This window comes from Lathyrus oleraceus, chromosome 3 (assembly GCF_024323335.1).
Source record: "Lathyrus oleraceus cultivar Zhongwan6 chromosome 3, CAAS_Psat_ZW6_1.0, whole genome shotgun sequence".
Lineage (NCBI taxonomy): Eukaryota > Viridiplantae > Streptophyta > Magnoliopsida > Fabales > Fabaceae > Lathyrus > Lathyrus oleraceus.
The window spans coordinates 405,477,770-405,502,550 of NC_066581.1; the positions used below are offsets into that span (position 1 = coordinate 405,477,770).

The 24,781-nt window shown below is 37.7% G+C and overlaps 2 protein-coding genes across 2 annotated transcripts; both read left to right on the plus strand.

Annotated features, from left to right (window-relative positions):
- Nucleotides 1–3,151: 3,151 nt before the first annotated feature.
- LOC127131463 (uncharacterized) lies at nt 3,152–5,718 on the plus strand. Its single transcript, XM_051060384.1, has 3 exons — nt 3,152–3,193; nt 4,329–4,520; nt 4,636–5,718. The coding sequence occupies exons 1-3, from the start codon at nt 3,152–3,154 to the stop codon at nt 5,716–5,718; spliced, it is 1,317 nt and encodes a 438-aa protein (XP_050916341.1).
- Nucleotides 5,719–15,090: 9,372 nt separating this feature from the next.
- On the plus strand, nt 15,091–16,802 carry LOC127131464 (uncharacterized). Its single transcript, XM_051060385.1, has 3 exons — nt 15,091–15,548; nt 15,624–15,871; nt 16,582–16,802. The coding sequence occupies exons 1-3, from the start codon at nt 15,091–15,093 to the stop codon at nt 16,800–16,802; spliced, it is 927 nt and encodes a 308-aa protein (XP_050916342.1).
- Nucleotides 16,803–24,781: the final 7,979 nt, after the last annotated feature.

A 24,781-nucleotide genomic window follows, 5' to 3' on the forward strand; every position in this document is an offset into this window, starting at 1 on the left:
TCAAAGCAAGGTCTCTAATTTTGGCCATTTTTCAAGCCCTTCTGTTTTGATGATGCAAGCCTTAAATGAAAAAACCTCCAACATCAAAGTTGTAGATCTTTTCAATACAATCAAATGGACTTAAATTGTGCATCATTTGGATTTTGGATGAAAGAGTCATGGGCACTTGAAGTTGGACTTTTTTGCCTTTTAATGCATATGACCCAAAAGGACCTATAATGTCTTGCATTATCACATGTATTTCCTTTGAGATTTTGAAATTTTGTCCAACATAACATTTTAAGTAGACATCTTAAGCTTTCCAATTCATTTAATCCCACCTTAAAATCATAAAAAATGAATGAGTTATGTCCTTGGGAAGTTGACCCAAAATTAGGGTTTCAGTCAAAATGACCTATAATGTATTGGAATGGGAGATGGTCTTTCAAGCTTCAAATCAATTTTTTATGAACATGAAAGTTGTTCATATTGTCCTTAAGAACATGTTTTATTTTGTAACCATCTCCATTTTACCAACACATAAAAAGTTAGGTCTCAGTGCATTTCAAGATAGTTAGATGAATTGACTGATCAACTTCTCAAGTCCATGCCTCATATATTGATGAATTGATGATTGAGGCCACTCAAATAAGTTCAAATATGCATGAAATAATGAATTAAAGAACTTCCCTTGATTGTATTTGACCATGGGCTGAGGTTGCTTCAGGAGTAAGGCATTGTGGTGCACAGATGAATTAGGGTTTCTTTGGGGAACCAACCTCAAACCCTTTGACTTGCTTTGATGGGTGAGAGCTTTGGGAACCATTACCATGCTTGCTATCATCTCCTCTTGACCTTACCATTGCATAAGTGATCTCCTTGAAGCTCTTGACCTTGTGATTGCTCAACTACAAACAAAAGATGTTAGTGACATATTTTTGTGCTTTTGGTTAGTGAACAAAATAAGAAAAGCAATGATATACAATTCAAGCATGCTTGGTGATCTCAAACCACTCTCAAGAAGTACCACCCAAAGGCAAAGGGAACCAAGATGCTAATGATCCTTGAGGCAATGCAAATGCAATATTATGATGCCATGAGGGATCTTAGGGACAAAATTAGGGTCTTACAGGGAGGAATCTGAAAAGCATGGGTCTGATAGATAAGGTCAGAGTCAAACCCTCAAAGGGAACCTCCTAGGAAGCTCTGAAGGGTCAAAGGGAGATATCAAATGGGATGTATCTGTTCTCGAAGATTGATCCTCCAGAAGTCATTGCGTGCTACCTGCAGGATCTAGAAGCCCAAGGATACGATATCTCTGGCTTCAGCTTGGACTGACTCCCAGATCAACCCCTCAACTTCATGAAGAGAAAGAAAGAACCATCTAAGAAGAAGAATAAGAAGAGTCTCAAGCTAGGAGAATCTTCAGCGACTCAAAAGTAGCATGCCTTTGAGCTCTTCAGCACCAAGTAAGTCTCATATCTTAGAAGCCCCTATTTCTTCTTGTTCTAGGCAACTTGCCTCATCATTACCTCAACCACCCCTCACACTCTCAACATCTGTCATTACTTCCTCCACTTCACCTTCCACAAAACCCAAATCTCAACAAAATCCCTCTAAACCAACAACCTCTATACCCATCTGTTCTAAACCAAATACTTCTGAACCCATTACCTCTGACCCTATCACATCTTCACCTCCACTACCTCAATTCAACCTCACAACAACATCCATCTCCATATCTGAAGCCATAATGTTCAACGAACCTATATCACCCCCTTCCTCTAACCCCAATTCCCCCTTACTACGACTTTTCTTCAAACTTTGAACACTCTAGTTCAAATAACCCTGACCTAACCTCCCCAAACCATCAAGAACATCAGGCCACGGATGGCTCTGAAAAGATCCAATCTGTACCAGAAACCTTTGTCACCTTACCTGAAACCTCTATTGCATCACTCTCTGAACCCCTTCCCGAAACCTATGAACCCGCTCTCATCATACCTACCCTTGATGAGGCATTTTCTAAGTTCTTAGAGACTTCTACTTCAAGACTTAAGAAGCTTTCTGACGAATCCAGTGTTAGTGACAACCCTTCTAATGTAAGGACTCACTAGAACAGGTTCATCGGGTGAATGACTTCTGAAGTCTTCAAGTTGAAGGGACTATATGAGCAAGTCAGAAATGACTATATCAAAGCGCTGAAGAGAAGTTGGAGGCTCATCTGGCTTAGGAGGATGATGAGAGGGTGAAGAGAGAAGCCGAGGAGAAAGCTACTGCCATGGAGGAAGCAGAGAAAGTTGCTGCAAAGGCTACAGCTAGAGCAAAAGCTGAAGCTAAAGCAACATTGGCCGTTGAAGTTGCTCAGAAAGCTACTGAAGACGCTGAGAAGACAACTAAGGTTGCTCTGACTCGAGGCGAGTCATCAACAACTAACCTAGCTCCTCGAGTCATCAAGACTCCAAAAGAGTTACAGAAAAAACAACAACTAGTCAGAGCCAGACTCGACAAGCAGGATCAAGTCAACTCCAGCATCCAGAATCTTCTAGCTCAACTTCTTCAGAGGATGCCTCCTCCTCCAAACCCTTAGGCACTCTAGGAATTTTTGTGTAATTTTTCTAAGAGTTTTTGCCTCTGAGGCCTTTTCTTCTGTTTCCTTCTGTTTTGTAACTCTCTCTTATCAATGAAGTTTTTTTAATGATTTTATTACTTGTGATTTTCTTAACTTTTTGAGTCTGACAAAAAGGAGGGAGAAATAAATAAAAGTCTTTTTGATGAAATAATTTATCTAACTCTCAGAATGCACTACTTACATTCTAACATTAAAATAATTACATAGTCTAAGTCCTTTTACAGGATCTATCTGAAGAAAGAAAATATAAATCTCTATCCGAGAAACAAATAAATCAAGGCAAGCAACCTAAGAAGGTTTGGTAAGAAATTATCTACCTCATAAACCCTTTTTTGATACTACTGTATTTAAAATATTTTTTAAGTATCATACTTAGGGGAAGTCATTCTCTATCTGAATCTGATTTATTTAAATATGTATCTCTTAAAGTACTTATTGTTTCATCAAAATTATGAGTTTTTGTCATCATAAAAGAAGGGGAGATTGTTATAACAAGATTTTGATTCTACAATATATCTCTTAGTTTTGATGATAACAAGAATGAGACAATTTGGTACCCTAATATTTTTCTTAACTTTGCAGGTTTCTAAGTTAACATAAGTCTAAGGAAACAAAGATATGACATCCACACTAGTCTTGATAAGCTGAACAAGCACAACGAGAAATCAGATTTGACTCCAAACAGAATCCATATGAGGAGAAATTCCTAAAGAATTTAACGCTAAAGTTCAACTCTGATACCTAAAGACTATTCAAGAGAATATCTGAAGACTTTGCAAGAAACCTTCAGAAGACTCTACAAGATAATATCTGAAGAATACAAAAGTATATCTGAAGACTGCAAGCAATATCTGGAGTCTGCTCAAAGACTCTGATCATGCTCACTCTGATTCACACTCAAGACTTTATTTGGCATCACCAGATCAGAAACTTACTCAGGAAGCATTCTAAGTGTAGTACAAGTATTTTTCAGGAAACAATGGATTATGTCTAAGACTGCTAAAGGACAAGAAATTTACTACCATTAACTCCTATAGCTGGCACGAAATCTCCTTTGATTTCCCTCCAATGGTATCATCTCTAAAAGCTATATAAAGGCCTCATTACAACCTACTGTAAACCACATCTCAATATACGACAACATTTTCATATTCTCACTATCATTGTTGTAAGAAATACTTTCATATTTGTTTCTCAATATCGTGTGGTTGTGTTTCATAGTTCCTTAAAGTGTGTTTATGCTGCTTATCTAGAAGCATATAGTCAAACACTTGAATTCCTAAAACTCTTTGTAATTCCTCAAGTGACTTGTTTAGGTCTGTATACTTGATAGGTAAAACTCTTAGACATTTTTGTAATTTGTTGAGATTATTGGATTAAGTCCTTATTGAAGGCGAAATCACCTTGGCCGGGTGGCCTGGAGTAGCTTTGAATTTCAAGCGAACCAGAATAAACTCTCTATGTTGTTAGATTTTATTTTTATATGTGTGGTGTTGCAAAAAGTTTTTGATTATAGTGAAAATAATTCAAACCCCCCTTTCTTGTTTTTCTCTACCTTTAACCAAACCCCTACATACCTTGTTTCTATTGTAACGTCAGACTTTTGATCCTACTACAAGCAGAATGTTCAGATTATCCAGAATGTGGCCATATTGTTGCATATCATTTGAATATCATAAAACATCATTATATCATATAATTCTTTTTGCATATGTAGTTCTATGAGAGCCTAGTTTGTTGTCAAGTAGTTAGAGACATAATCAATTCTGGTAGAAGAAGTGTGTTTAGTTACAAGTTTGTGGAACCTCGGTTGAAGATTTTAAAGGATTTAGGAACTTGTTTGGATCTGGATCACAAAGAAGATTTCAAGAAGGCCTATGGGAATCTCCTAGGTATTCTCAACACTGAGGTAAACACTATAGAAATCCATACCCTGGTGCAGTTCTATGATCCTCCCTTGAGGTGCTTCACTTTTCGGTATTATCAGCTGGCTCCGATGTTGGAAGAATACTCACATATCTTAGGGGAGAGAAATAAGGATCAGGTTCCTTTCGTTAGTACCAAGGAACTACCAAAGTCTCACTTGTAATCGAAGCTTTGCATCTGGAGAAGAAGGGAATGAACTTAACCTTAAGCCTAAGGGTGGAACTCATGGTTTTACTCTGGAGTTTTTGGTTGAGAAGACCATTGCCTTTGCTGATGTTGGGAGTTGGATAGCTTTCAACATTGATTTCTATTTTCTCATCTATAGGATCGTGTTGTTTCCTAATATGGAAGGATTTGTGGACCTTGCATCTATTCACATCTTGTTGTCCAAGAATTCAATTCCTACATTCCTTGTTGACACTTACTACTCTATCCATGTAAAGACTCATAAGAAGAAGGGTATTATCATGTGTTCTGTTCCTTTGGTGTGTAGGTGGTTTATTTTGCACCTACCCAGCAAGGGTCCTTTCATCGAGAACAAGGACAATCTCAAGTGGTTTCAAAGGACCATGTCTCTCACCACTAATGATATTATATGGTACTCTAGAGCTTTTGATGATGGAAAGGTTATCCTAAATTATGGAAGTTTCCCCAATGTACCCTTCATAGGTACGAAGGGTGGAATCAACTACAATTTGAGGATAACTTTACGTCAGTTGGGTTATCCGTCGTTATGCAAGCCAAATTCCGAGTATGTGGAGGAGTTTGTTTTGTATGAAGGGGTTAACAATCTAGAGTTACTGAAGGAGATCATCAGAGCTTGGAGGGAAGTTTGTTCTCAAGGAAGATCTGAGTCAAGAAAGAAGAATTGTTTTGCTAAGGAAGCTTATACACAATGGGTTAAGGACATGGTTGAAGAAATTTGGTTGTCGTTTCCGTTGGATCCATTTATGAACATCCCACAACATGTGCTTGCAGTTGTTCCTATCTCTAAGGTGGGTAAACTCAAGGAGACTATCAAGATTTTTGAGAAAGAGAATTCTTATCTCCGATATAATCTTGGTAGGCTTACAAGGGAGAAAGAAGACTTGGATCTTAACCTCAACCAAAAGAGGATCATGACATCCCAAGCGGTGGAGGAAGAGCCAAGAGGAGCAGTTCAAAAGGAGGAAAGTAGGTGATGCTTTGAAGGGAACTATTGACAGTTTATTCATCAAGAAAAAATGGCTCGCCGATGCCAAGTACCAGGCATACAAGGTAGAGATCGGTTGCCAAGAACAGTTCAAGAAGCTTCGAGAATAGCTAGAGAGTTGCAAGAAGGAGTTTAAGGAAGAAAGAATACGTACTAAGCAGTTGGAGGTTTTGTTTATCTCAACACTAAATAGAGCTCGACAAGCGATTCAAAGAGATTCAAGGGTTGAAGGATCAAGCACATCAAAGTAGAGAAGGTACTAATCAACTTTAACAGGAAGCTACACATTGGGAGACGAACTGTCTTCATTTGCAAGTACTCTTAGACCATAAGGGGTTTGTGAGACAAGACCTTTTGAGTAGACCCACTCGGTATGGACCTTCAAGGATACACAATGGTTGTTGACTGAGACTTAGCAAATGCCTAGTTATCTATAGGGATTTCCTTTTGCATTATTGTATTTTGAATACACTTGATGTAGCCCTTGGGGGAAAATTGTAATAATATTGTACTATTTATTATTTTGAATATAAGAGGGTCTTTGTCGTTATTAGTTTTTGTTTTGTGCCTTATTGTTTATGCTTTATGATTGCTTATGACAAATAAAGAGTCGAGAATTCCCTAGTAAACTTTACAATAATCAAAATTGGTTTGCATAACATATCATTGATATATACATCTTTTATCTAGAAAACCAAAAATACAAAATGCTTATATTCGTCTTCCTCTTCTCCAGAAAGACGACGACTCACTTGTACTTCACCAGATCTAGCAAAAAGAGAATTATGTCTGATTTCGAACAAGAGAGCGGTGAAACAAGGAAGGGTCTAATTCTTCTCCAAGGACAAATGGGTACCATTCTAGAACAACTGCAGACTCAGAGAGACAACAATATTGTTTTTAATCAAGTTGATGTTACTATAGTGACTTCTACCACTGACACAACTCTGGTTGCGATGGATCTTGCTGATTCAATTATTCCACCTGCTACTGCTAGCCAACCATTGGCTCATGCTGGTCATAGTAGGCTTGCTGATGCTTACCCATGGGGCATGCCACACAATTACAACCCTCAATTTGCTACTAGTAATCCATTCATACCGTACCAGTCTTTTGCGGCTGATCCTGCCAATGTGAATTTTGCTACTTTCCCATGGGGGATGCATAATATGTATTCTGCTCAAGGGGTCGAAACAGAAGAGGCACCCGTTGTTGACATTGCTGAAGACCAGGAACCTAAGTATATGGGTCCTCCCTCAACTTCCATATCATTGCTCCACATGCTGCTACTGCTATGGTCACACCTTTTCCTAACAATGCTCCAATTCAATGTCCCTATTTTGGGGCTCCTCTTGCTCCGAATGTACACCCTTGAAGGTAGAGTATTCAAGAAGAAACTCCAGGTGCCCCGACTTAGAATCCTGGTTTGATGCATCAAATTTTCCCCCAGTTTATGCCTCATATGCCTGCTTAGAATATTGTGCAACCTCATCCTAGGGTTTCTACTTATAGGGTTCCTAGGATCAATCCGTATAGACCTACTGAATATCAACTGCTAGAGGAGCGAATCTGCGCCATGGAAGGTTTCTCCACTCTTAGTTTGAATGCAAGAGAGTTGTGTTTGGTGCCTGTCACACCCCAATTTTGACCCTGAATCGCTGATTCAATACATTCATCATAGCTATTGCATGTCTACATAGCATACCATGCATTCCATACCGCATAGTGCCTAAAATATCAGTCGAAATAATTTTTTCGGATCTACAGACAAACCGGTTGAATTAATCAACGGATGTGCGTCAAATCAGTGGACGAATTTTTTTAAAATCAAGCTTCTAGACATCAATTTTATTAATCTACGTTTCGCGTAGTTTAATCTGGTATGCTCGATTTATTTTTCAGCTAATTTTTTGGCCACTTTTTGATCAGCTCAAGCCTGTTTAACCGGTCAAAATTTATTTCAAAATTAAAGAAAATGCTGTATTTTTTCAATAAGTATATTTCGTACTGATCATTTTAGTGCGTCCAATTGAGTTTTTCGAGCGAATTTTTGTCCGACTTTTATTCATTTTTAATTCGCTCTTCAAGTAAATAATATTATTTTTGTTGGAACAATTTGTTTTGTTTATTTTGATTTTTTTGTTTTCTTAATTATCAAAGTTGTTTTTAACTCACAAGATAATAATAAAGGTTTAATTAGAATTAATTTAGTTTTAGAAATTCATGATATGTTCTATTTTAATTTTTATTACTTATCAATTTTGTTGTGAGTTCAAAAAGAGAAAATAATAAAAATGTTTGCATCGAATTCTCTTCATAATTGTACCTTGACAACTCATTTTAAGAGAGAGAATGTCACCTTTAGAGGGAGACACTTGCTCAGTACCAAGAAAGTTTTTTGGACCTTACTGCGATCCATTTTCAACCTTTGGCTGACCATTAGAAAAGGACAGAGAGGTAGGTCTTTGGAGGGAGGAAAACGACAACATTAAAAAAGGATCTCTTCTACTTCGCTCCTCACTTCCTCATCTTCATCACTCACTTTCCACCTACCTTATGAACCCTCAGCCGCCACAAACCCACCATCTTCGACGAACCACCTTCGTCTTCACCGAAACCCCTCTCACCGTAAACCTCCATTTTCTCCCTCCACCACCTAACCACCACATCGTCGTCAACATCCAAACCTTCTTCGTCGTAACACAAAACCCCACTTCTCCACATCACACAACTCAAAAACCATAAAAAGACCATCTAAGATTCAATTTGGAAGAGGTCCATTCCCTCACAAAACCGACACATCTCCACGCCGTCTCCGCCCTTCGCCGACTGACCCACAACATCAAATCTCCTTCAAATTTCTCCTCCACCCATTGATTTGGAATGAAGCAACGCTTGATTTTGGCCTTGCGTGAATCTGGTATCACTACGAACACTTCGTCTTGGTGTCGGACATGGTGGAATCAAGGGGATGAAATCAAGTTCAAAGCAAGTCTTCGATGCTTAAGTCTCGAACGACTATACGACATCATGATTCCGTCGCATTCAAACTTCGAAGAGCGATGAAGAAATATGGCTCCGAGGTCGCGTTCCCTTTCCAAAATCGCATCAGCCGGATTCCATTACCATTTCTATGTACGCGAACGTGAAAAGAGCAGAATTGCAACCAGAGCGAAAAACTCATCGAATTGGGATTTTGATGCATACATGATTTTATTTGGTTCTGGTCATTCTGTTATGAGGGTTATTTGAAGATTGAAGAAGGTTTGAGGGCGAGTGAAGTTGACAGAAGATTGAAGGTTGAAGGAGAGTAAGGTTGACAAAATGACGAAGGTTGAAGGATGATGGGTGATGAAGATTGAAGAATCCCCCAGGATTGGAGAATGAAGAACCTTTTATAGGAGAGGGCAAGAGTTAACAGAATTAACTTTGTTAACTCATCCAGGTGAAAAAGTTGTTAGCAGGTTTGAGAAGTTGTTCTTGTTATGGTTCAGTTGCAAAGTGGAGCTGGAAGGAAATGAATTTTGAAATTCAGGTTTGGATGAAACAAAGCTAACGGTAGAATATTAGATAACTTATTACGCGGTCCAGTAGTTGGAAATCAACGGTGCCGATGTTGGTCTGCTACCGACCCACCAAACGAGGGTGGTTCAGTGGCTTGGAAGGACATCGGTTTTGTTAGTGAAGAGAAGGTGGGGATGGTTTGGAGAGTGGAACTGGTTCTGGAAGCTTGAAAAATGCAGGTTCACGGATTCGGCGCGGCTAGAACAAGTTATTCAACTTAAACTCCAGCTACTTCAGCAAGAAACGATGGGTCTGTACTTGACGAAGATGCCACGAAAACAGGACCACGTCCTTATGGCCACGCCATGGATCCATGTCGGAGTTTTACGGTTAAATGAACAAGCATATTATTTTGTCACCAAGTAAACAAGAGATATGGGAGGAAAATGTCATCGCCAGAGAACCCTACATCCGGTGGGTAAAACAAAGGGTTCAAGTGATCAAACTTCCCTTCATTATTGACTCTCCAACCTTCCCACCTATTCTTGAGCCAGAGCATGAGAAGAACGAATAATTGAAATGATACAGTCAATAGATGAAAAATAAGCTCACAAATAGCAGCAAGAGGGTCTTGATTCACATTTAAACCGACAACTTCACAATACACCAGGGAGGCTTTCATCTTTCACTGATACCGCATCGCACCTCACCCTCAATCTCTTTCACCAACATCATCAAAACCTTCTCATATCCTTCACCCTTAAAATCATCTACACAACATAACCCCTTTCTTCTTCAACATAAATTTTCCTCCAAACCATCATTAAATCGCACCGCCGCCACCGTGCTTCGTCACTTGAACCCTCTCCGGCCAACTCCCTCCGTAATCCTCACTCTCAACCATAAACCCTTCCTTCCACGATCCAATAAATTAGAGATAGAGAAGAGTGCATTGTAAATCCTCACCGAGTCCATTTGTCACTTCAGCTTCCTCTGATGGCGATGCATTTAGATCTAATAGTAGCGGTTGGAATTTAAACAAAACTGTCATCAATTAAGTCACGTCCAAATGACGTGAATTGTTTCGATTCGTCTTACTCGGTTTTGAATTGCATAAGCTCATCATCAACTCCCAAGCAACAACGTCAAAGTTGTTCCTACATGTGACTCTTCTACGTATCAGCGTCAACATTGACCACAATCCGGTTTCGGTAATTTCCGGTTTTCAAACTCTCTTGCGTTATTTATTGATGATTGGTTATGCGTACTAGTTTTTCTGCTTGAGTTATTAGTGAGATTGGTATTTGGTTTAAATGATCATATGTCAATAAGAGAGGTGTGTGTTGTTTTTGTTCATATGAGTTTGAGAAGAAATGTTATTAGATTTGAAAATGCAGGGATGAGAATTGAAGATGAGTTCACGTTTTTGGAACTGAAACCATTTCTTTTCTAGTTAATATTTTTATTTTCTGTTATTTATAAATTTTGGTTTCAATAAACTGAAGTACTGATATTGCATTTGAATTTTCAATTAAGTATTTTGCTGTGCTATTTTGGAACAGTACACGGTTTCATTTTGATTACTCTGTTACAATGTATTTTGTTGAATCGACATTGTACATAATTTTGGTTAGTATTATTATGTGTTATTTTGTTTCAATAAAAATAGTAGTAGAAAATTTCACAAGCATGCTGCTAGTTTTACTATTTTGAAAAATACATGCACTTTTGATAGATACAAAGGTAGGTGTGTGTGAAGTCGATCTACGGTATTGAAATTTTTGTGAATAATTCTAATGCAACGTTGAGCAATTTTTCTAATTATTATTATTATCATTATTATTATTATCATTATTATTATTATTATTGTTATTATTATTATTATTATTATTATTTTCCCTTTTTCATTTCATTTTGAGGTCATAGTCCATTACATTTTACTCTAATACATTATATTGTCTCATTTTCGGTTAATGTTTGGTAATAATCTCGTTTAGATTGATTTTGCTAGTAAGTTTATAATGCAATCATAAAATATCTTTTTTTTATAAAGAGGTTATGTATTTGTTTTGCAAATATGATGCCAGTTTTTTCTAGTATTCCTAATATGAAGAATTAAGGGTTTTATATATTTGTTTATTCTAACTAAGGGTATCTTTTGACGTTTGTCCATGATATTTGAGACATTTGATTAAATCAACAACTTGGTAATTCCAAAAGTTAATAAAGTTGTACTAACGTGATCAATTGGAGCACGACTTTACTTTAATTTAATCGCAAAACTATTGGAAACAACTAGAATATTTTCATAATTTAACTCAAAAATCTTTTCTTAAACAAACTCGAAAGAAAAGGACCGTTGGAATCTAGCATTCCAGTGTAACCCTTGAACAATTGAGTCCAAAAGCACATGTCTTATTCTTATTGAGTTTTCATTTTCCATTAAACCATTTCAATTTCGACTTCAAATAATTTTTGTAACCAAGTCAAACTGTCTCAAATCATTTATGTGAATCCATCCTCGATCACATATTGAGAGATATTTCTTAAAATCAAATACAATATCCAAACTTTTTTCTAAATAAACACGAAAGAAGAGGACCATTCGAATCTTGCATTCCGGTGGGAATCCTCGAATGATCAGTCCTGAGCCTCACATTTTGGATTAACCATTCATTCTTTTCTCTCATTCTTAAAACACTTAATAATTAACTTGGACAAAATAAGGGCCGTTGGGATCAAGCATTCTGGCGTAACTCTTTGAACAATTGATTCTTATCAAGTGTTCGTTTAAATAATTCGAATGAAAAGGACCATTGGAATCTGGCATTCCGGTGGAACCCTGAATTATTGATCTCGGGGCTTATGTCTCGTTCTTATAAAATTCGTCTTTCAAACTCAAAAAAATACTTAATTCCTACCTTAACACTTTTTTCAATAAAGGTGGAAATGGAACATGGTATATACCGTGCACTCCTGAGATTAAGATTCAAGGTGGATGCCTTGCCTATCTTAGCTCTCGCCATCGTCTAAAATTGCCAATGCAGTTTCTTCAAACCCTTTCTCAATCAAACCTAAAAATACTTAATCTTTATTAAACATTTTTGCCAATAAAGATGGAAATGGAACATGGTGTATACCGTGCACTCCTAAGACTAGGATTTGAGATGGATATCTCGCTCATCCAAGTTCTCGCCATCACTCAAAACACATCCAACCAATCAAACTCTTTTCTCGCCACCGCGCGATTAATCTCAAAAAAGCTTTTTAATAAATGAAAGATATATTGTCTTAAGGTGATGTAAAACAATGTTTCGGCCACGATTGTTGAGTCGAGATAAGTGACGTTTTTCCGAATGATGATTTGTAAATCCATTCGATGTGTGGTATACGTCCACTCCTCATCTGTTTTGGGTAAACCAATGTTTTCATCGATTAATACAGTATAGCTTTCGCTAAAATCGACCAACAAACAAACATTTTTCTACCCAGAACTACGTAAGCCTTGACTTCTCTATTGAGATGCGTAGGAGCAGGATTTATAAATCTTGTCAGGCCCACTAATAAAAAACTTAGGTTTAGTCCCCTTTATTGCAAAAATCCCAAAAACATCTTCCCTTTTATTTTGATCCTATTTTTCTCTCCCTCATAATAACTTGAGAAGACTAACAAAAGCTAACATTCAGAACGAAACTAACTAAACATTTCCCGTTGAATACAACGGACGTGTGGGGTGTTAATACCTTCCCCTTGCGTAATCGACTCCCGAACTCTGATATTGGTTGCGACGACCATAATCATTGTCGTTTTGTATTGGGTTTTATCGATATTTCCCCTTTCCTTTTCAGGTATAAATAAAGTTCAGTGGCGATCTGTTCAGTCCATCATTGCGAGCGTGCGATTGCGCTTCGCTTTAAAGTCGTATCCCCATTTTTCGAGGTGCGACAGTGCCCAATGTAGTGATGCCTCAGAAGTTTAAAGTACCCGAGCTACCCAAGTATAAAGGTTTAATTTATCTGCACAATCACATCACCATGTACTATCGGAAGATGACTTCTTATATAAATAATGATGAGTTGTTAGTACATTATTTCCAAGATGTTTGTCTGGGGCATCTTTAGACTGGTATGTGGGTCTTGAGTCGGGGAAGATATGGAATTCGAAGGATTTGTCTGATGCCTTAATGAACTAATACAAATACAACATGGACATGGCGCCCACTCTACTTCAGCTTCAGAACCAGGCCCAGAGGTCCAACGAAACGTTTAAAGAATATGCACAGAGATAACGTGAAATGTCTTTAAGGGTCAGGCCGACCTTGACAGACACTGAGTTGGTAGACATTTTTATGGGAACACTCCAAAGCTTATATTATGAGAAAATGGTTAGGAATCCGTCTTCCAAATTTGTTGACATAGTTATAATTGGAGAAAGGATTGAGAGCAAATTAAAAATAGAAGACCTCCTAGTGGGTATGCCAAGAAGAAAGAAGGAAAGACAAATGTCGTAACAACAAGTGTGGTGAAATATCAAACTCCTATGGTTCCTCCACCATATTATTTATATCCATATGTGGCAACAACCCTTTAACAACCATTTCAGTACCAACCGCAACAAGAACAACAATGATAGTAGAAACCGCCTTAAGGACAACCTCCTCAATGGCCGAATGCAAACAACATAGGCCCTAACTAGAACTGTCGTGATCAAGAGCATAATCAAATCCAAAATCAGAATCAGAACCAGAGGCATTCTAAATATACCCAGATCCCGGTACCATATTTTGAATTGTTCCCTTATCTTGTGCATGTAGGGGAAGTGGCTCCTAAACAGATTCTGCCAGCAGTATATCCTTTTAGTCCAAATCACAACCCCAATGTATCTTGCGCTTTCTGTGCAGGGTATATCGGGCATACAATGGAGGATTGTTATGTGTTTAAGAATAAAATACAGGACCTTATTGACCATAATATTATGCCCTTCACTGAAGAGAAACCTAATGTGAAGGCGAATCTATTTCATAATCATGGTAACTAATCGATGAATGATATTATTGAGGAGGATAGTTCATAAGTGGTCCATTTGGTTGAGGATGTGAAGACTCCATGGTCGGTCATTTCTAAGAGTATGCTACAGTGCACTGGCAGGTGTGCATGATGATTGTGGAGTGTGCAAGGCTGAGCCTAAAGGATGTAAAGAGCTCAAGGACTATGTCCAAGAGTTGATAGATCAAGGCATTTTGCAATTTTCCAGAAATAGAACTATGGGGGAAGTTTCAGTGATCGATCCCATTGAAATTGTTTATTGTAAGAAACAAATAAAAGCTCCGATCAAGAAGGTTCAACCCATTGTATTTCATGTTCCTTCACCGTTTGAGTATCAGAATTCCAAGGTTGTGCCTTGGAGGTATAATGCAATAGTATTTGTTGGTGGGGAAGAAGTTCAGGTTCCCAGTGCAGAGATAGTCAACATATTCGGTCCAAGAAGGATGACCCGCAGTCGTCACATGTTTGCACCAAAATGTACTCCAACGACGATTCCCACAACCGTTCCTTTTCCTCAAACAGGGGCGTGTATTTGTGTTCCTACTACTCTAGTAGGGACGCCTGATATGAAAAAAAATACTTTTGACAAATCTGCAGAGTCAACAAATGCAAAAGGGAAGGACATAATCAGTGAGAAAGAGCAAGCTGAGAAGACCATTTCTACTGAAGAAGGGAAAAAGTTCTTAAAATTGATCAAACATAGTGATTTCAATATTTTCGACCAGCTGGGTCAGACTCCATAAAAAATATCAATCTTGTCGTTATTGCTCAGTTCTGAAGTTCATCCGAAATCTCTTTTAAATGTGATTAACATGGCCCATATGATGCATGATATTTCGGTAGATCAGTTTGATGATGTGGTAGCCAACATTTCTATAAGAAGGTACTTGGTTTTCAACGAGGCCGAGTTGACAATTGAAGGTAATAATCACAACAAAGCTCTACACATTTTTGTGACTCATGCAGACACTTTAACTTCGAGGGTCCTAGTTGACATTGGCTCTTCACTTAATGTTTTGTCTAAAAGCACATTAATTCTACTGCATTATGAGGGACTAGAGATAAGAGCGAGTGCCTTGATTGTCCGTGCTTTTGATGGATCTCAGAGAGAGGTTATTGGGGAAGTTGATTTGATAATATGTATGGGTGACTGCCACTTTACTATCACTTTCCAAGTCATGGATATCCACCCTGCCTACAGTTGTCGACTGGGGAGACCATGGATCCATGCAGTCGGCGTCGTCACTTCTACTATGCACCAAAAACTGAAGTTCTTGTTTAAGGACAAACTTGTCATAGTTTGAGGTGAAGAGGATTCTATAATGAACTAACTGTTTTCTTTTAGATATGTTGAGACTGAGGAGGGAATAATTGAGGTTCCATTCCAAGGTTTATATTTTGAAGAAGTTAGCTCCACATCTGTCGGTCAGGGTCAGTCAACAACCTTAGTGTTGTCATCAGCTAAGAGTGCCAAGCAGACTTTGGAGAATGGTCCTCTTCCTAGATGGGGCCAGATTATGAAAGTCTCTAAGAAGCGTGATCGCTTTGGCCTCGAATATCGTCCTACTTCCCATCACCTAGCTGCAAGGGGAGGTAAGGGATTCAACCCAATCAGGTTCAGCAATGCAGGTTTCTTCTGTAGCAGTGGTGGATGGAGAAAGTTCCAGTCATCGTGAAGTTTTTGGTCTTATTTACAAGTTTCCTCTAGGGTTTAAGCTTGATAACTGGACTTCTATGGTGGTTCATGTGGTGTTCTAAAAAGAAATGTAATGCATTTTGTATTTTTCTTAACCCTTGCCCTCGCCTGAGGCAAGTGGTTAGCATGTAAGGGCCTTCCATTATTTTAAAAGCATTATTCAATCAATGAAAGAGAACTTTTGTATTCAAAATCATGATCCTTTTTATTTCTGTTATGTTTCACTTAAAAAAATGGAAAAAGTTCCTTTATTTTTACATTTTTTCAAAACAAAAATCACATTTTAAAAATAAGCTCATAACATGCAGAATAAACAGCTCCATAGAAAGCAACATTACTGAAGTTCATTATAGATATGGGTTTCCAATTAACCAAGCCGAAGATGATGGTGAGGAAGATTGTGAAGTTCCTTATGAGCTTTCCAGACTTCTTGAGCATGAGGAAAAAGAGATTCAGCCGTTCAAAGAACAGTTGGAAGTGATCAACCTGAGCTCCAAAGAGGTCAGAAGAGAGGTCAAGATTGGGGCATCCCTTGCCGAGCATGTACACCGTGAGTTGGTAGAGTTACTTCGTGAGTATGGTAATATTTTAGTCTGGTCTTATTAAGATATGCCTAGGTTGGAAACCAACATTATTGAACATTGCCTACCATATAAGCCTGAATGCCCTCCAGTAAAGCAAAAACTTCACAGAACCCGACCTGACATGGCACCGAAGATCAAAGAAGAGGTTAAGAATCAGTTTGATGCTGGTTTCCTGGATATCATAGAATATTCTCAGTGGGTTTCCAATATTGTTTCGGTTCCGAATAAGGATGGGAAAGTTTGAATGTGTGTAAACTATCATGATCTTAACAAAGCCAGCCCAAAGGATGACTTTCCTTTGCCACATATTGATGTTTAGTTAGATAACACAGCTCAACACTTAGTCTTTTCTTTCATGGACGGTTTCTCAGGGTATAATCAAATCAAGATGGTTCTAACTGATATGGAGAAAACAACTTTCATCACGCCATATGGAACTTAATGCTATAAAGTCATGCCTTTTGGTTTGAAAAATGCAAGTGCAACATATCCACACACCATGATGACTCTTTTTGATCCACAAGGATATTGAAGTGTATGTAGATGATATTATTGCTAAGTCCAAGACTGAAGACGACCACTTGGACCATCTAAGAAATCTTTTTTCCAGACTCCACAAATTCCAGTTGAGGTTGAATCCTGCTAAGTACACTATTGGGGTCCAATCCAACAAGCTTTTGGGGTTCATAGTGAGTCAAAAAGGGATTGAGGTTGATCTAGACAAAGTCCGGGCCATTCAAGACATGCCAACTCCCAGAACTGAGAAAGAGGTCAGAGGTTTCCTTGGATGGCTTAATTACATATCCCGGTTCATTTCACATCTAACGGCTACCTGTGAACCAATATTCAAATTATTAAGAAAATATCAAGAGGTCGTGTGGAATGATAATTTTCAAGAAGCCTTTGACAAGATAAAAAAGTATTTACAAGAACCATCGATCTTGAAACCGCCAGTTCCTAGTAGGCCTTTAATCTTGTATCTCACTATACTAGATGAATCAATGGGTTGTGTTTTTGGTCAGCACGACAAAACGAGACGTGAAGAACATGCAATTTATTACTTGAGCAAGAAGTTTATTGAATGTGAGGCTAGATACTCACTGTTAGAGAATACTTGATGTGATTTAGCTTAGGAAGCTCGACGCCTGAGACAATATATGATTTGCCACACTACTTTATTGATATCCAAAATGGATCTAATAAAGTACAATTTCGGGAAGCCCGCTGTCAGTGGAAGGATTTCCCGGTGGCAAATGTTGTTGAGTGAGTATAACATCTAGTATCTGACTCAAAAAGCCATTAAGGGGAGTGTCTTGTCTAACTACCTTGCCCATCAACCTATAGAGGGTTACCGACCTATCAAGTTTGACTTTCCCGATGAAGACATCTTGTTCATCAAAGACTACAACATTCATGGTCCAAATGAAGGCCCCGAACCAGAAGCGTGATGAACGCTCGTGTTCGATGGTGCCTCTAATTCTAAAGGCCATGGAATAGAAGAAGTTATTACATCTCTGACTGGTTTTCATATTCCTTTCACCTCCAAACTTTGTTTTGATTACATAAATAACATGGCTAAATATGAATCATGCATCTATGGTATTGGAGCAACCATCAACTTAAGAATCAAGATTCTTGAAGTGTTTGGAGACTCTGCTTTAGTAATCATTCAAGTCTGAGGAGATTGGGAAACTCGGGATAAGAAGTTAGTTCCGTACAGAGAATACACCGTAAAACTGATTCCCTATTTTGATGAAATCACTTTTCATTACATTTCGAGGGAAGAGAATCAGTTGGCCGATGCTTTTGCAATTCTTTCATCCATGTTTAAGGTTAAGTGGAGAAATAAATCACCATTTATCCATATTGGGCACTTGGATGAACCATCACACTATCTAGCAATGGAAGCTAAATTTGACGATGAGCCTTGGTTCTACGACATCAAGAGATATTTGGAAAGACAGGTAAGAAAGCATCTATAACATATAAGAAAGCTCTGAGAAGATTTGCCTCTAAATTTTTCTTGAATGGGGATGTGTTTTACAAGAGGAATTATGATTCCATGCCACTCAGATTTCATGGATAGACACGAACTAAGCACGATCATAAGGTCCATACATTAAAGCTACGATGGTGTACATGCTAAGGGGCCCGATATGGCTAAGAATATTCTTTGGGATGGATACTATTGGACAACAATGGAAGTGAATTGTTATAACTTCATCAAGAGGTGTCCCAAAGCCATATATTTTGTGATAAAATCCATGTTCCTCTAACGTTGTTGAATGTCTTGACTTCTCCCTGGACTTTCTTTATGTGGGGTATTAACATGATTGGAATGATCAAGCCGAAAGCTTCTAACGATCATCATTTCATTCTTGTTGCCACTGACTACTTTACTAAATAGGTGGAAGTTGATTCCTACACAAACGTCGCGAGAGAAGTAGTTACCCAATTTATGAAGAAATAAATAGTATGTTGATATGGTGTTCCTGGAAATATTATTACTGACAATGCTAGTAACCTGAACAACAAGATGATAAGTGAGTTGTATCAAGAGTTTAAGATCGAGCATCATAACTCTTCACCATATCATCCCAAGATGAATGGTGTAGTGGAAGCAACTAACAAGAATATCAATAGAATCATCCAGAATATGGTCAACACCTACAAAGATTGGCATGCGATGCTCCCATTTGCTCTACATGGCTATAGAACTTCAGTACATACTTGCACTAGGGGAACTCCTTATTTACTCGTATATGGATGGAGGATGTTCTCCCTAATGAAGTTAAAATCCCCTCTTTGAATGTTATCATGGAAGTAGATCTCGATGAAGTTGAATGGGTGCAGTCCAAATATGATCAACTGAATCTCATTAAAGAGAAGCACTTGACAACCGTTATCCATGGTCAGTTGTACCAATGACGTCTCAAGAGAGCTTTTGATAAGAATATTTTTCCTCGCTCATTCCAAGCCGGTGAGCTTATGGCTCAAGAAACCCTAGTTTATGCATCCTTTAATCCTTGGATTTTGCTTCCTTTGATCATCCTATCATACCATATTTCATTCCCCATCAACTCAAGTCAATTTCAACCATAATTCACCAATAAAACATCCATTTTATTCATGTTACAATTCATTGGTTTGGTAATGGTTTTTGAACTTTCAAGGCATTGGATTCACCTACGGATTTGACCTAAAATCACTTCTCAAAGCTCCAGACCTCATTTTACATCATGATATGATCATATAAGCTTTAAATATCCATCATTGCACCATAAAAATTAAGAAATCACAAAATGTCATTTCTAGGTCAAGTTGGTTGGTTACATTTTGGCAAGAATGACCTATCATTTGATCAAAAGTCCATAACTTTTTCATCTTTCAAGCTTTTCAAGATCTTCTTTGAGCCAAATGTCCTAATTGAGTCCCTATTCAACTTTGTTTTAAGGTCCAAGACTTAATTCATTGATAAAGGACCTTAATGTTTGCATTGGCGAAGCTGGTCCAAGTGCCTAACATGACCTAGAAACCTGACAAAGACCACTACTTTACCACATTGCCATTTCCAAACCACGACTCCTTTTGACCTGGTTCTTTTTTCATTTGATCAAGGACATGGCAAGGAACATTTGGCACAAATTTCATGAAAAATGCAAGAGCCAATTTCATTTGGCCATATTTAAAAAATTGGAAATTGCCATGATGCACAAACCAGACCATGTCAGCCATAACTTGCAAATTGATTCACCAAGGTTCCAATCCATTCAATCTGATTCCTTTTGACTTGTAACATGTTACTCAATATATCAAGGCTCAAACGAAAGTTAATTTGGATGTGGAAAGCTCACCATTTTCCAAAATGGTTAAAAGTCAAATGTATAACAGGCCACTCCAATGCCCTTGGTTGCTCTTGTTTGGTGCTAAGGACCAAAACTAGTTGGTTGGTGAAGCCAACTAGGTCAGAATATACAATTTCATGTCCCAAAAAGTCCCTCCTCGAGCATGCTCCAAGTCATATATTTTTTTGAGCAAATCAACCCCATTCTCTCACCTATCCATTCCAACACCTTTCCTATAAATAAGGGAAGGTATTCCATGAAATATCCAAGCTTAAACAACAAAAAACACTCTGCTGCAAAACCACCTTGAACCTTCAAAAACAGAGATACGATTTCTGAGTTTCTAAGCATTTCAAATCAAACCAACCACCCACAATCCTTCCATAAACATCACTCAAGCTTTTCTAAACACTAACTCACCTTCCCAGCATCTCACCTGAGCTACTCCAACTCATCGAAGTTCAGTTCTAAAACCAATTCCGATCAGGTAGCTACACTCACCCCCTTCACTCAAATAAGTTACCATTTCACTCGAAATCATCCACTGAAGCTTAACCGTATGGTGTGAGTGTTGATTGTTCAGTGTTCTTCATTTAATTTTTATTTTAGGTTATGTTATTTTTCTAATTTTTTGCAAAATACTCCACACTCAGAGCCAATCAATGGCTCATGAGTGTGGAGGTTAAATCGTTAATGTGCATAGAAGTTGTTTCCATGTTCAAATTCAATGAAAAACACGTGTTTTGAGGTTTTGATTTTGGGGTGAGTCAAGGTAGAAGTCGAAGTAATGCGTGCGTTTTTGAATTTGGAAAACTTGGTTATCATGTTATAATTGGCCAGCTTACACGTGTGTTCCATTTTAATATTTGTTTTGTTATTTTATTTTATCAAAGAGCATTTGTATCACCAAGAGCGCTTGGCTCAGTTGGTGAGGGGGTTGACCATGTAGCGGTAAATTCATGACCATCGAGCTATTGGTTAACTCAATGTCAATAAAATAAGAGTCGCCATCGCGCTTTTATTATTTCCAAAGATAAAGGGGAAAAGTACGAACAAAGCCCAAATATAAGAAGTTTTCAAATCAAAACTAATAAAATGTCAGAGATTACAGGTAAGGGGGTTGGTTACGCAGAGGGAAGGTATTAGCACCCAAAGTGCCCTAGGTACTCCTAGGGAGGCATTTTTTGTGTGTAAGTGTTTTAGTTAAAAAAGATGTTTGCTAAAAAATAAAATGAGGGGATGAGAAAATAATTCATTTATTTAGCTTTGAAAAGAATATTAGGTTTGGCCTATGTCAATGGTTTATGAATTTAATGGTTTCCTGAATGTGGTGTGTGCATGATTATGCTTTTTGAATATGGTTCTGATTGTGTATGTATCATGCAGGTTATTTTGGGTAGGCACATGGTATGTAGCAGGTTTTTGTAGGTTGGGCATGCTTTTGGACATCGAATAACATGGAGTTTTGGCATACATGGCATGGCGTAAGAGGTTCAAGGCAACATGAAGGCAATTATGAAGATGCTTGGAGATTAGAAATAGCAATAGGTCTAGGGTCCTGGTCAAAGCTTGGTCAAAGTGTAGATTTTTTTCATGTATTCCTCAATCTGGCAATGTTTCTCTTGTATTTTTGTACATTTGAATAAGTTTGGACCCTTGGCTTTGTAATGTTGACTTGCATCTAAAGAAATTGAATTCCTTTGTTTTCTTTCCCTCTTTTCAATTTGATTTTGGATGCTTTAATTTGAATGGATCACTTGAAGAACTATCATTGAAAAATAACCATGATCAAGTACCAATGAGAGACCAATATGACTAAGTAAACACAAAGTCAACTTTGCATGAATGTTTCCAATTTCCTTTTCTCCATAATGTATAAAAAAATGTAGTCATTGAATGTAGTAGTGGTCAAATGTGAGATCCAAAGTGACTTGGTCCAAAAGTAAGCACCACAAACCATAATCCATGATTTCTATCTGATCACCAATAAAAGGACCTTAATCCAAAAGAATCCTTAGATCAAAACAGTAATATTCCAAGCATGAATCCTCAGATCAAACCAATAATATCCCAAGCATGAGACATCAAGTTAAATAGTTAAATCCATCATCAAGTGAACCTTTAGGCCTAGTATTCTTACATGTAGATGCATGTGAAAAATGGATGATCTAAACTAAAATGAGTGATTAGGGTAAATGTATGCAGATGAATCAAAATCCATAAGTCAGATGAAAATGAAAATAGGAGGGCAAAGTTTGGGGTATGACAGTTCTCCCTATTTAATCATCTTAAACTTTAAGGTATGAATAACAATGACCTTCAAACTTTCAAGGTCGAAGAGGATTAAATACAAAGAGCAAAAAATTTGTACTCCGAAGAGAAGAGATAGGTATAAGTATTTATGATTTTTTTGTTTGTTTTTATTTTGCCTCCACTCATAAGTTTTGGCGGGTATTTGTAGTTGAGATATTCCCGCACGGTTCCACAAAGGTAGAAAGATCACGTATTTGCAAAAGGCAAGTAATATAGGTAACTTGGAACTCCTTTCTGAAAAAGGCAGAGAGATCTTCAAAAGAAAAGTAAGGCCTTGATAGGGAATGACAAGATCTTCCACTATAAAAGGTATAGCAAACTTGCAAAAGGCCAACAAAGGAGGATGGCATATCCTCACACAAAGGAAAATGAGCATTCCTTAGCAAAATTCTAAGAAGATACATGAAGATAAAAGTGATTTCTCACACAAAAGGCACTAAGAACTTCTTAATAAAAGGTTAAGAAGAAAGATGAAAATGAATAGGACTTCTCATGCAAAAGGAAGTGAGAACTCCTTAACAGAAGGTTAAGAAGAACGTATGAAGGTGAATAATAACTTTACTAGGGATATAGTTTCTCGTACAAAAGTTAACGAGAGCTCCTTAACAAAAGGCTAAGAATGCAAGACGGTGAATATGACTTCTTATGTAAAAGGCAATGAGAACTCCTTGGCAAAAGGCTAAGAGAAAATATGAAGGTGGTTTCTCATGCAAAAGGCAATGGGAACCCCTTAACAAAAGGTTAAGAAGAAGGATGTAAGTGAAAGAGGAAGTTGAATATGACTTCTCATGCAAAAGGAAGTGAGAACTCCTTAACAAAAGGTTAAGAAGAAAGATGAAATTGAATTGTGATTCCTCATGCAACAGGTAATGAGAACTCGTTAACAATAGATGAAGAAGAAGTATGAATAATGATTTATCATACAAAAGGTAATGAGAACTCCTAAACAAAAGGTTAAGAAGAAAGGTGAATTTTGATTTCTCATACAAAAGATAGTGAGAACTCCTTAACAAAAGGTTAAGAAGAAAGGTGAATATGGTTTCTCATACAAAAGGCAATGAGAACTCCTTAACAAAAGGTTAAGAAGAAACATGAATATGATTTATCACACAAAAGGTAATGAGAAACCCCTTAAAAAAAGGTTAGAAAGAATGATGAATATGGTTTCTCATACAAAAGTTAATGAGAACTCGTTAACAAAAGGTTAAGAAGAAAGGTGAAAGTTTCTCATACAAAAGGTAATGAGAACTCCTTAACAAAAGGTTGAGGAGAAAGATGAACTTAATCATTTTTCTCTTGCAAAAGGCTAGGAGAATTCCTTAGCAAAAGGCTAGGAAGATTTATGAAAGGAAAACGAGGAACAAATGCAATCCCTCATGCAAAAGGAAATAAAGGACCTTCCTCACACAAAAGGCGGAGAGTTCTTACAAAAGGTAAGTATAAGATGAAGTAAACTTCCCTATGCAGAAGGCGGGGGAGTCTTGCAAAAGGCAAGTGAAGGAGCTAGAGAATACTTACAAAAGGTAAGTGAAGGTAGAAATGTACTTTCCTATGCAAAAGGCAGAGGATATGCATGAAATGAGATGAGAGACTTACAAAAGGTAGAACTTCTTGTACAAAAGGCCGATAAAATTTGCAAAAGGAAAGTATGAAATGAGAGACTTCCCCTGCACAAGGCAGGGAAACTTGTAAAAGGCAAGTGTAAAGGAGATGATAATCCTCATGTAAAAGGAAAATGGAACTTGCAAAAGGCTAGCCGAAGGAGAGACTTTCCATGCAAAAGGAAGGGGGAACTTGCAAATGTCAAGTGTAAAAGGGATGATGATCCTCATGCAAAAGGCAGAGGGAACTTGCAAAAGGCAAGCCAAAGAAGAGACTTCCCATGCAAAAGGCAGGGGGAACTTGCACAAGGCAAGTGTAAAAGGGATGTTGATCCTATGCTGGGGAAATATAATTGTCTTAATTGAGGATTATTTATGCTTTCGAGAAAGGCTTGAATCTGGATTATGCTAAGTATGCAGTTTGATTTTATATGGTGCAATGTTCCATCTTGATGGATATGCTA

What these genes read in the sequence shown, in the direction of transcription:
- LOC127131464 (XM_051060385.1), top strand. Translation starts at nt 15,091, where the DNA reads ATGGCCCATATGATGCATGATATTTCGGTAGATCAGTTTGATGATGTG. An exon ending in ACTATGCACCAAAAACTGAA is followed by an intron (nt 15,549 to 15,623) that starts GTTCTTGTTTAA and finishes GTTTTCTTTTAG; the next exon opens with ATATGTTGAGACTGAGGAGG. An exon ending in TCACCTAGCTGCAAGGGGAG is followed by an intron (nt 15,872 to 16,581) that starts GTAAGGGATTCA and finishes GGTCTTATTAAG; the next exon opens with ATATGCCTAGGTTGGAAACC.
- LOC127131463 (XM_051060384.1), top strand. Translation starts at nt 3,152, where the DNA reads ATGAGACAATTTGGTACCCTAATATTTTTCTTAACTTTGCAG. An exon ending in TATTTTTCTTAACTTTGCAG is followed by an intron (nt 3,194 to 4,328) that starts GTTTCTAAGTTA and finishes TTGCATATGTAG; the next exon opens with TTCTATGAGAGCCTAGTTTG. An exon ending in TAGGTATTCTCAACACTGAG is followed by an intron (nt 4,521 to 4,635) that starts GTAAACACTATA and finishes CACATATCTTAG; the next exon opens with GGGAGAGAAATAAGGATCAG.